Source organism: Lodderomyces beijingensis (genome assembly GCF_963989305.1).
Source record: "Lodderomyces beijingensis strain CBS 14171 genome assembly, chromosome: 7".
Classification (NCBI taxonomy): Eukaryota; Fungi; Ascomycota; class Pichiomycetes; order Serinales; family Debaryomycetaceae; genus Lodderomyces; species Lodderomyces beijingensis.
Window position 1 is genome coordinate 575,792 of NC_089976.1, and position 11,882 is coordinate 587,673.

At 47.5% G+C, this 11,882-nt stretch overlaps 1 protein-coding gene across 1 annotated transcript; it reads left to right on the forward strand. All coding sequences in view use genetic code 12, as the record gives it.

The window, feature by feature from the left end:
- Window positions 1-231: 231 nt before the first annotated feature.
- On the forward strand, window positions 232-11,172 carry LODBEIA_P55300 (uncharacterized protein; the record flags this gene model as incomplete). Its single annotated transcript, XM_066975873.1, has 1 exon — window positions 232-11,172. The coding sequence occupies one exon, from the start codon at window positions 232-234 to the stop codon at window positions 11,170-11,172; it is 10,941 nt and encodes a 3,646-aa protein (XP_066832468.1).
- Window positions 11,173-11,882: the final 710 nt, after the last annotated feature.

Sequence of the window (11,882 nt, forward strand, 5' to 3'; positions counted from 1 at the left end):
AAGATTACGATAAACGGGTCTCCCCAACGAAGCCATGTTTGATGAATAGAACAAAGTTTATTTCTAAGGAAGTCATTAGAATCAACTTAAAGTCACACATATGTATATATATATTCGCCTGCAGATGTCCCTGACGTTCGGGTTAAACCCTTGGTAAAGAAGGAAAAGAGAAAAAAAAAAACATAATTTGTTCTTTTTTTCTATACACGCTTGTGTTTTACTGCCGCAGCTATGAAACAACTACTAAGTTTACTATATGTTGCTGCGTTCACGAGCTGTTTGGTTATCGACACGGCGGATGGCGCCAAACCAAAGGGAGGAATAGTGCAAATTGGCAGCCCCAACGCGCACGTGCCTCCACTGCAAATGCATTTTGCAGCCAAGCGAGAAGTTGACCACGAAGGAAGCGCGTCTCAAGACAAAGATGATCGTAAAGAAAAAAATTCAGATGACCAGGGGTCGAAGAAGGATAGTGTGGATAGTGGAGAGGCTTTTCTCAAGTCTGAAGGTAGAGTCGGCCTTGGAGAGTTGTTTTGGAAATTGTTGACCGTTGGTAAGCAGATTACCATGGAGAAGTTGGCGATCTTGAAGGATATTTTGATTGTGCTTGACAAGTTGAAGGCTGTTCGTGACAGTGGTGGTTTCGAAAGTGGCACTTCTGGTGGATCTAAATTGAAGGAGTTGCAGCTCCTTGCCAGAGCTGCCGCGGAAAAAGAAAAAGAAGACATCATTTTCCATGCGCAAGCTGTAATCGACAACGGTGCCGCAAAAGATCTCACTTTTGATGATGCTTTTTGGGGGTCCAAAGCTGAAGGTTCGGTGGAACTGACCAAATATGAGCCTGAGCGTCCACTGTCACTGCGCCACTCTCTGGAAAGGAGGCCACTCGAGTGTGCACACTGCGGAGATGACAAGCACCGCTCTTTTGAATGTCCTCATAGTCGCGGCTCGAAAAAGTTAGCAGGATGCCCATTCTGTGGCGATGACAAGCACAATTACTTTGATTGCCCACTTCGACGTGAATATGATGGGTATCCGAACCAGGAATGTCAAGATGGAGAGGAAGGATGCCATGACTGGGACAGCGATTGTGATGAGTGGGAAAGAGAGTTTAGAAAGAAATGGCAGTGGAAAAACAGCAAAGGCTCGAAATCTAGGGTAGAGTACGAGCGAGAAGCACATAAGCATGGTGAGAGCTGGAATGACAAGTGGGTGGAAGATCACCATGATCAAAATCGAGGTTCTGGTAGCAAGGCTAGCCACGGTGAGAGCAACTGCGAAAACAGAGATGACAGAAAGGGGCCCGGACACAATAACGATGGCAGACATGAACACGACAGAGGGATGGGTAGGGTACCATCATTAGATCCACAAGGTCCACAAGGCTCACAAGGTCCACAAGGTCCACAAGGTCCACAAGGCTCACAGGGCCCGCCAGGTCCACCAGGTCCACCAGGTTCCCAAAGTCCGCAAGGTCCGTCACGTCCACAACGTCCACTGGGTCCACTGGGTCCAGGTGATCATGATCATGATCATGATCATGGTAATGGACACCAATACAGGAAGGAAGTTGATACGAAAGATGACCACCCACCTGATGAAGGTGGCAGACGCCGCAGTCAGGTTGGGTGCAGCAATGACAAACACGATAAAGACATTTCCAGAGTCCCAGCTCCCCAGCCTTATCGACCAAGTGATGGTAAAGGTGGCGCAAGTCCACCTGGCTCTGACTGTAAAAAAGGTCCAGCTGACGATGGAAGAAGCGGACCTCCAAAGAAATCCGACGACAACAAGGAATCATATAGAGAGCCCCACAGAGAACCTCAAAGAAAGCCCCACAGAGAACCTCAAAGAGAGCCCCACAGAGAACCTCAAAGAAAGCCCCACAGAGAACCTCAAAGAGAGCCCCACAGAGAACCTCAAAGAAAGCCCCACAGAGAACTTCAAAGAGAACCTCAAAGAGAACCTCACGGAAGGAGTTTGGAAAACGAGCACCCGTATATCGAGTTGGCTGCTGACGATCGGAGATCAAATTTAAACAGGTTTAGAGGTTGGATTGGTCGCGGGGGAGCCAGTAACAGAAAGAGCCAGTCGGGAAAGTTTGACAGCAGCAATGCAACGAGACCCGATCGTCCTGATGACTGGCCTTTCCAAGGTGGAAGAGGAACAAGCAGTCAGCGAGGGCGGTTTGGTGACGGAAGAGAACAACGGGGTCGTTCTAGAAGCGGCAGTGGTAATCGGAGAGGTGGTCCCTACAAAGGAGACAAGTATAGCGGATCTGGTCAAGGTTATCGAGGTGACCGCAGAGGGAGCCGAAGGCCTGTCCCTGAACCGTACCCAGTGCCTCCCCAAATCTGGGACGACGGTCCAAGAAAGCCGGACAAGTTTTATGACGGGCCTAGGGGAAGAAAACCTTCGGCTCGTGGCAAACCGAAGCCCTCCGCTGTACCTGTACCCGTACCTGTACCTGTACCCGTACCTTCACCTTCACCTAAACCTGTGCCTGTACCCGTACCCGTACCTGTACCCGTACCTTCAGCTTCACCTTCACCTAAACCTGTACCTGTACCCGTTCCTGTACCTTTACCCGTGCCTTCACCTTCACCTTCACCTAAACCTGTACCTGTACCCGTTCCTGTACCTGCACCTTTTCCTGTTCCTGTACCTGAACCTGTTCCTGCACCTTTTCCTGAACCTGAAGCTGAAGCTGAAGCTGAACCTGGACCTGGACCTGGACCTGGACCTGGACCTGAACCTGAACCTGAACCTGAACCTGGACCTGTACCTGGACCTGAACCTGGACCTGAACCTGCGCCTGAACCTGTACCTTCAGAAATTAGTATACTACCATTACCGCCACTACCACCATCACCAGCACCACCTATAGAAAGCGAAGTTCCTGCACCGCGTATTGAAAGTGGTATCCAGCCACTACCCATTGAGGAAGCAGTCCCTGCACAACCCATTGAAGGAGGCGTACAGCCACTACCTGTTGAAATAGAAGTGCGACCTTTACCCGCTGAAATAGAAGTCCAACCTTTACCCGCTGAAGAGGCAGTCCTAACACAGCCCCTTGTGAGTAGCGTCCGGCCACCACCCGTTGAAGGAACAGTTTCTGTTCAGCCTGTTCAAACTGTTGCAAGTGGCATTCAGCCACTACCCGTTGATGAAGGCGTACAGCCACGGCCTATTGTGGAAGAGGTGGAACTACTACCGGTTGAAGACGGCGCACATTTGCAACCTCCCGTTAAACGTGACGAGGCGGAAGAAAATGATAGCGGAAAAGATCCCGAGCGCATACAAGGTGGTCATTTCGACAATGGCCGCCGAAATAGTGACAACAAAGGCGAATCTCGTCTGATCACAGACAAAGTCACGAGAAAGGAGCTTTGGCCGGACAGTGCAGACCCCATCCCAAAGCATGCTAGCGCGATGAAGCGCAAAGATGTGCACTTGTTGATTCGTGATATGTCGAAATTGCTGGGGCTCAAAGGGAAAGGCGAAAAGGGAGATGATACGGGCTCTCAAGTTAAAGGCCCTTCAAAAGGCGCTTCAACTACTCAAGACTCGGGAAAGGACAAGGGCAAAAAAAAGAAAAAAATCAAGGAGAAGCTCAAGTCTTTTTTGGACAAGGACAAAGGCGGAACAGACGACAAAGGTGGCAAGACTGGAGCTGCAACCGGTAAGAAAAGCAGCGGCGACAGCGGCATCAGTAGCGACACCAAAGGTAAGAAAACTACCGAAAAGACCATTGTAAATGAGAGTGACGAATCTTGTGACGAAGAGGAGGAGGAGGAGGAGGAGGAGGAAAAGGTACCGGAACAGAAAAAAACAACCATTAAGGATTCAACACTGACCAAGAAGAGTAAAGGGACAAGCAATGCCAAGGGTAAGAAAGTATCTTCAGTAAAATCAAAACCAAAGACCTCAAAAAAGGCAGCTAAAAAGGTCTCAAAGTCGAAAGTAAGCAAGAAAGTCATAGACGACAATGAAAACGAGGAAGCGCCCGCCACGAAAAAGAAAAAGACGGCTTCAAAAGTGTCGAATTCGGGCAAAGATACAACCTCTAAAAAGTCCAAACAGACGCAGGGCAGTAAAATATCGTCGGGGACATCAACCAAGAAGACCACCAAGAGCACGCTAGAGGAAATATTTTGCTCAGACGATGAACTGTCTGAGGAAGATCTTCCGACAAAAAATGTGAGCAAGGGAACGTCATCAAGCAAAGGTCAGGGGTTGAAGCTGCCAAAAATCAAGTACGTCGTGGAGGATGATGACGAAGATGATGATGACGACGACGATGATGACGGCGTGGACGAAAAAGGAAAAGCACAGCCAGTGAAAAAAGCAAAGAGTAGTAAAAAGGGTAAGCGTTCTTTTGCAATGGCTTCAATCTCGATAGGAAAAAGAGGTGCAACAAAGGAGAAACCAGCTGCGGTAAAGATTGACAGAGTTGCACTTGGCTCACAAAAAGCTGGGAAAACTAGCGAGTTTCCAGTGGATGGCGAAAATGACAGCTCGAAACTGAACAACAAGCGTTTGGGCCAAGGCAGAACGAGGAAGGCGAAATTTGCAAGAAAAACCAAATACCAGACCAATGGACCAAAGGGTAGCAGTAAAGATGATGACTGTGACGAAGCAGCGCCAGTCAAGGTCGATAAAGGAGCACTGGCTAAATTTGATGAGGACTGTGACGAGGAGAGTTTTGGCAAACCTGTTGCGGGAAAGAGCGGACAAACGAGTTCGTCAAAGGCAAAAACCAAGCAAAAGGAACCAAGTGGTGCGTGCAAAGACGATTGTGGTGACGCCAACCAGAAGCTGAAGCAGAAGCCGCAAAAGCAAACATTGGCTGGACCCAAGAAACTTGTCGAACGTCCCTCTTCAAAAGTCCAGGATGAATTCCTGAAAGGTCAAGATTGCGTCGAGGATAAAAAGATAGATGCCAAACCTAGTGTAAATGGAAATTTCAAAAAGCAAACTCTTCCAATGAGAGGTCAACGATTTGAAAAGTATTTAAAACGTGACATGTTGAACTGGAAGGAACTGGTTGCAACAAAGAATGAACGAGATGGAGACCAGAATAAAGGGGAGGGAAACCAGGGCTGGGTCCGCGAACGTGAGGCTGAGGCTAACGAAAACGAAAACGAAAACAGCAAGGTTCGCAGATTGGATTCAGATAATGTGGCCAACAAAGACGAAAACCAGGAACCGCCAAACAACAAATTCCCAAAATTAAAGAAATTCTTCAAGAAAGGTCCCGTGGGTAACAAGACGCAGAAGCAGTTGGGTGACGGCTCGAAAGGGGACGGCAAGAAGGATCGGGAGGACGGCGTTGCTAATCCCGACAAAGGTGGACAGCGCAAGAATAAACCAAGCTGGAACGACAAATGGCGGCCAAGCACTAGGAAGAAAAAGACGGACAATAAAAAAAACAACGATGGAAAGAATTTAAAAAAGGCCGGAGACAACCAAAAAGATGAAAAGAATCGGAACGATGGCCAAGACGGAAAAGGTCCCTCTGGTGGGAAAACAGGCAGCGAGAGAAAGTGGACTAGTGGAAAAATCTGGGGTGACGGAAAATCCAACCGAGGACACAAATTTTATCGCCAAAGACCAAATGCAGGATGGAAGAGCTGGAATGACTCACGCAAGGACGATCAAAAGACCTTGATTAGCATTGGTGACAATGGGGGCCCAGCAAGCGGAAATGATCGTCGGAACGATTGGATTGAGCTGAATGCCCAGTTACGAGACGAGAACAAGCTTTTCGAAATTGGCAATGGCAACCACCAGGACAACAAGGGCGTCGATAAACGCGATTTTTCCGATTTGAAAGATATGAAGGGAGAGAAAGGAGGCTTCAGAGACCTGGGCAGCAAACCCAAGGTTGGAGAAAGAAATACAAAACATAAAAAACCAGCTAAAGAAGTTCATGAAGAGCCTTTGAAAAAGAGCAGAGGTGGAGGAGGAGCTGGCGGAAAAGGTGGAGGTGGAGGATCATCTCAAGGCGGCAAAACCAAGTCAGAGGGGCGCGCAAGTGGCAACAAAGGTAAAGGTGGTCGCAAGACTACGTCAAGACTGGAGGAAAAGGGCCTCTCATCAGAAGAAGACACTGACGATGACGATTTTGAGGAAAGCTACGGCAAGTTCAAAGGCGAGATTGGAAAGTCAAGGACTGAATCTGGAGGCAAGACCAAGTCCGGAAAGGAGGAACCCTCTTCTTCTAAGGACCAGGATGAAAACGCTAAGGGGAATTGGAAGAACAAGAAAATAGTGAAACTTTTAACTAAGATTTGTCAGCTGTTTGGAATGAAAGGTGCAATGGGCAAACTAGGCGAGAAGCAGTCACGAGATGGCGAAATGAAAGGAAACGGAGGCAGCACCGGTGGCCAAACGAATGCAGAGGGCGGCGGCCGTCGAACAGTAACAGTGGTCAAGACTAAGTCGGTGGTGAATTACTCTACGCGTACAGTGACAAGAGGGAAAGCTGGCTCAACTTTCACGGTGACAAAAACAGAATCCCTTACAGAAACTGAATATGCATCTCACAAATCAACAGTAACGAAGACAAAGGCCGGCCACGATGGACGTGCGTCAACAGTTACAGTCACGGCATCTGGTCACCATCATGTTTCAACTGCTACAGTTACAGTGACCGAACATGAACACCATCACGCTTCAACTGCTACAGTCACGGTGATTGCACCTGGTCATGTTTCAACTGTTACAGCCACGGTGATCGAACCTGGTCAAGTCTCCACAGTTACGGTGACCGAACCTGGCCATCACGGGAACGTCTCCACAGTCACCGTCACAAGGACCGGACCTGGTCATCACGTTTCAACTGTTACGGCCACGGTGATCGAACCTGGTCAAGTCTCCACAGTTACGGTGACCGAACCTGGCCATCACGGGAACGTCTCCACAGTCACCGTCACAAGGACCGGACCTGGTCATCACGTTTCAACTGTTACGGCCACGGTGATCGAACCTGGTCAAGTCTCCACAGTTACAACCACGGTGACCGAACCTGGCCATCACGGGAACGTCTCCACAGTCACCGTCACAAGGACCGGACCTGGTCATCACGTTTCAACTGTTACGGCCACGGTGATTGAATCTGGTCAAGTTTCAACTGTTACAACCACGGTGATCGGACCTAGTCATCACGGGAACGTCTCCACAGTCACCGTCACAAGGACCGGACCTGGTCATCACGTTTCAACTGTTACGGCCACGGTGATTGAATCTGGTCAAGTTTCAACTGTTACAACCACGGTGATCGGACCTAGTCATCACGGAAGCGTCTCCACAGTCACAGTGACCAAACCTGGCCAACACCCCAACGTCTCAACTGTAACTATAACTGAAACCGCGCCACATGGTCATCATGATAAAATACTTACTGTCACTGAAATGGTGCCCGTCTTTGAGCCAATCACGGTGACCGAGTTTGAACCGATGTTTGAGCCCATCACGGTGACTAAAATCCGGGAAATTTTCGACCACATTACAAGAACAGAGATTGAACCAGTTCTTAAACATATCACCACGACAGAGATTGAGCCTGTCTTTGAGGAAATCACGGTGACAAAGACTGAGCCCATTGTCGAGCAAATCACGGTTACTGCCACTCGAGAAAAGCTTAGACCTGTTACGTTGACTGAAACTCGAAACAAGCATAGATCTGTCACGCTAACCGAAACCAAGGCCAAGTTGAAACCTGTTACCTTGACTGAGACATGGGAGGAGTTTAAACCCGTGCCAGTTACAATCACAGCCTCGACCACAGTGATTACATCGGAAACAGCACTTCCTCCGAAACCAGGACCCCCATTTCCGAAACCGCCGTTTCATGGGGGAGAGAGCAGTCACTCTGAAGATGGGATAAAAGACTTATATCCAAAAGGTGGAAGTGAAAGCGATCGTGACCATGACCGTGAACACCTTGGTGGAAAAGACGGCACTAAAGGTGGCGACAAACTGCACCAAAAAGAGAAATACGAAGGTGAAGGGGAAAAGAACATTGACAATAGAGTGAGCCCATCCCATGGCATTGGGAGTGGCGGTGACGGCAGTGACGGCAGTGGCGGAGTAGGTGGTGGTCAATATCCTACAAATGAAGATGGGTTCAAGAAAGACAAGAGCGAGACTGACTCAACAGGAACTCGATTCCAGCCACCTTTTGGACATGATGGAAAAATTCCAAATCCAACTACCACCTACCATGATAAGATACGAATTGAAGAAGGAAGACGAGAGTTCTCTAGGGATGGGGAAAGGGCAGTGTCACGAGTTGAAACAAGGCAGCAGGAAAATGAAGAGATTTGCTTTGAGAATCAACAATGCAGAAACAATCACAAAGGCGGTGAACAACGATACCAAAGCGACAGCGATGCCACGGTTGAGCTCTCGAAACGTGATATACTGGCTGAAGTGACACCTCAAAGATTTTTTGAAATGGACCGTGGATATAGTGGTGGTGGTGGTGGTGTTGCTGTTGCTGTTGCCGCTGCCAGTGACAGGTTTTCGTATCCCAGGAAATACATAAAGCCTCCGTTTCGACGCATGAACATCACCAGAGCTGCCCATCGCGAGTCGAAACACTTCCACACTGAAAAAAGTCATAGTGAAGCGCACCATTATTCCAAGTTTAGGAACGCCACTTTGGACCACGAAGTGGAGCACCACAACGAGGAGAACAAGCAGTACGAAAAAGATCACCACGAGGAGCACCACGAAGAAGACCGTCGCAATCCGGCTCATAGGAAGGAGATCCATGAGAGCAATCTCGAGGATTCGTGGAAGGACAACCACAACTCTTTTAAAACGGGCGATCAAGTGCACGAGGAGCACATTCATGAATATGAAAAAGACCACCATCACGAAGACACGGAAGAGCTGAAGAAACATAATGGTGACGTGCAAGAGGAGCACCATGAGACGAAATACCACGAGCTAGAGAAGGAGCATCACGAACAAGATTTCCACGAACATGAACCGTTTTATGATTTGAGTAAGCTTGAAGATGCTGATGAGAATGGGCAAGACGTGGATTTCCATAGCATGGAAGAACAACAAATTTCAGAGTTTCAAGCGGCGGCGGTGACTGCAATGGCGGAAAGGGATACCAAGTTGAAAAGGTCAGAGCTAGATCTTTACGAGAAAACAATTTACAAGAAAGAGAAGGATGTGCACGAGCTCGATCATCACGAAGAAAGTGACACGCATGACCTGCACCACGAGCTCGACTTGCATGAGTCCGACGACCATGAATTGGAAAAGGACCATTTTGAGAAGAATTTCCGCGATAAGGATGGTGGCCATCATTTGGACCACCACTTGGAAAAAGATTCCGAGACGGGAAAAGATTTCCACAAGAAGGACCAGCATGAAGTGCATGAAGGTAAAGATTCATCTTATGACAAGCACTTTCACGAGCTCGATGACGTTGAGTCTTCCAAAGTGTCTGAAGAAGATTCGTCGGTAGAGTATGACCACGAAAAGAGGCACGAGGTGGTGCACTATGAAGATGAACACTACACGAACGTGACGGAGCATCACCAAAAGAATTACCACGAGGTTCTGAAGGACGACGATGCGTATCATGAAACGGAAAAGTACGATGACGATACCAAGACCTTTCTCAAGGATAAACATCAGGTCGATGACAAGCACCGGGAAGATGACGAGGAATATAACCAAGACTTGCACGAGTTGGATGAGAGTGTAGCCGAAAGTGAGCGTCACAAAGGTTATATACACGAGGTTGATCATGATTGGAGAAGGAAACGCCACGAGCTAAACCATTACGAAGAGACTGTTCGCAAAAACATAACCGAGGTTCATGACAAGGACGAACACCACAAGTCGGATGACGGATGGCATTACAACGAAAAAAAGACGCACAAGCATGACGACTATAAGCTCGATCAAGATCGACACGAAGTGAGTCACCATGAAGAAGACCACCACGAGGGCGGTGGAGATTTTGAAAAAGACTATAATGACGTTGATGAGTGGAAGAATGAAAAAGATCATCACGAGGATTACTACCGCGAGGTTGACCATGGTTCTTTAAAAACAAGACATGAATTGGACCACTATGAAGATGACTTTCATGAAGATGTCAAGGAGCACCATTCTGCCCGCCACCGAGAAGAGATTGGCAATGACTCAGTAAGCGACGAAAAGGAGCATTTTGAAGAAGGTGACCGTGTAAAGGAAAAGACGCTTTTCCAAATAGATCACAAGGAAAAGGACCACGGCAAGACCGATTATGACACGGTGACTCATAAGTTTGACGACGTGAGGAAAGACGAAGAGCATTTTAAGAAATCGTACCGTGAGCAAGCACATCGCAAGAGACACGAGCTTAGCCATTACGAGGAGAACTTTGCCAAGAATGTGACCCAGCACCACGAAAAGAGCCACCATGAAAAATTCAAAAATGACGATGGTTTCTTTGAGAAGGATACCTATGAAGAGTCGGACCACGATGTAGATGAAACTGGACATGACTTGAACCACCACGAAGAAGATCATGGTAGTGATTCGGATAGCCACGAAAAGGATGTTGATGAGCATGACGATTATACAAAGAAGAAGGACCATCACAAGGAGAATCTTCATGAGGTGCATCACCCTTATGATCGTCGTAATACTTTTAGTGAGCACGACTCTGACAAGATTAACGAAGAGAAGCATTTGGTTGACGAGCGTCTCAAGGAGAAAGGGAATGAGTTTTACGAACACGACTGGGTCAAGGGCGGAGAACGCCATTCGAAGGAACACCATGAGAAGGAGCACCATGAGCATGAAACGTTTGAGCTTTCACCCGATAGAGAACACCATGAAAAGCTGAAGCACGACAGTGAAAAGTACGAAAAGGAGGACCATGAAAAGGGGCCCTCGGATCATAGCAAGTACGTCAAGGAGAAAGAGAAGGAGGCCGATAAGAAAAAGGTGGATGAAGCTTTACATGTGGATGAACAACATGATTTGAATCACGATAATCCTGGTACAGCTTCAGCTCCTCCACCTCCTCCACCTGCACCTCCAGCGCCCGTTATCAATGAGATTCTGCCTCCACCTTTCCCATTTCCACCCACGCCGTTGAATGGCGTCGAGATTGATCCACCAGGCGGGCAAGTTGAGCCAGTTGGAGCCTAGTTCAGAGAACAGAAAAAAAAAAAAAAAAGAAAACCAAAGTAAAAAGGATTCAATGATTTTTTTTTTTATTATCAGATTTTATTAAGATTTCGTCACTTACTGCAAAAAAAAGGGTACTAGACTTTTTTTTTTTTTTGACTTTTTATTTTTCTGGTTTTTTTTCGATTTTGACTGATGTGGGGAGCTTTTCACATTCGGTGCTTTCTTGACAAGAGTTGGTGTTTTGGATGAGACGTGGTTTTGTTTGCTTGTATCTTGTGCCGAAAAATGTTGGAGTTAGTGGGTTTCTGGGGGGAAGGGAAGGGCAAAGGGCAAACATCAGTGAGACTTTTTCTCAACTTATTGTTAGGTTTTTCTTTTTTATTTACAATATATTTAGACATAATATGAAGTGCTTTATTTTGCTGCTGTTGTAGTTCTCTTGCTTCTTCGTCAAAGCTGTATACAACCTCGGCGAAATTGATCTTGAAGTTCCCAAAGTTGCAGGCGGAAACACCCAGAGTGAAATGACGCGGGAAATCGCTTATTCTTGCAGCTGGCGTAAGAATAAGGCTCATAACCTTCCTGGCATTTGACCAAATCCCGAAAAGGAGATTGCTAAAAGAACAACCCTTCTCGGTGATTGAGAGTCTTGGAACGGATTGTTTTCAAGAGGTGTCCTGATTAGGCTAATACTTCCCAGCTCGTAGTAAGTGCTCACGTGCAAATTG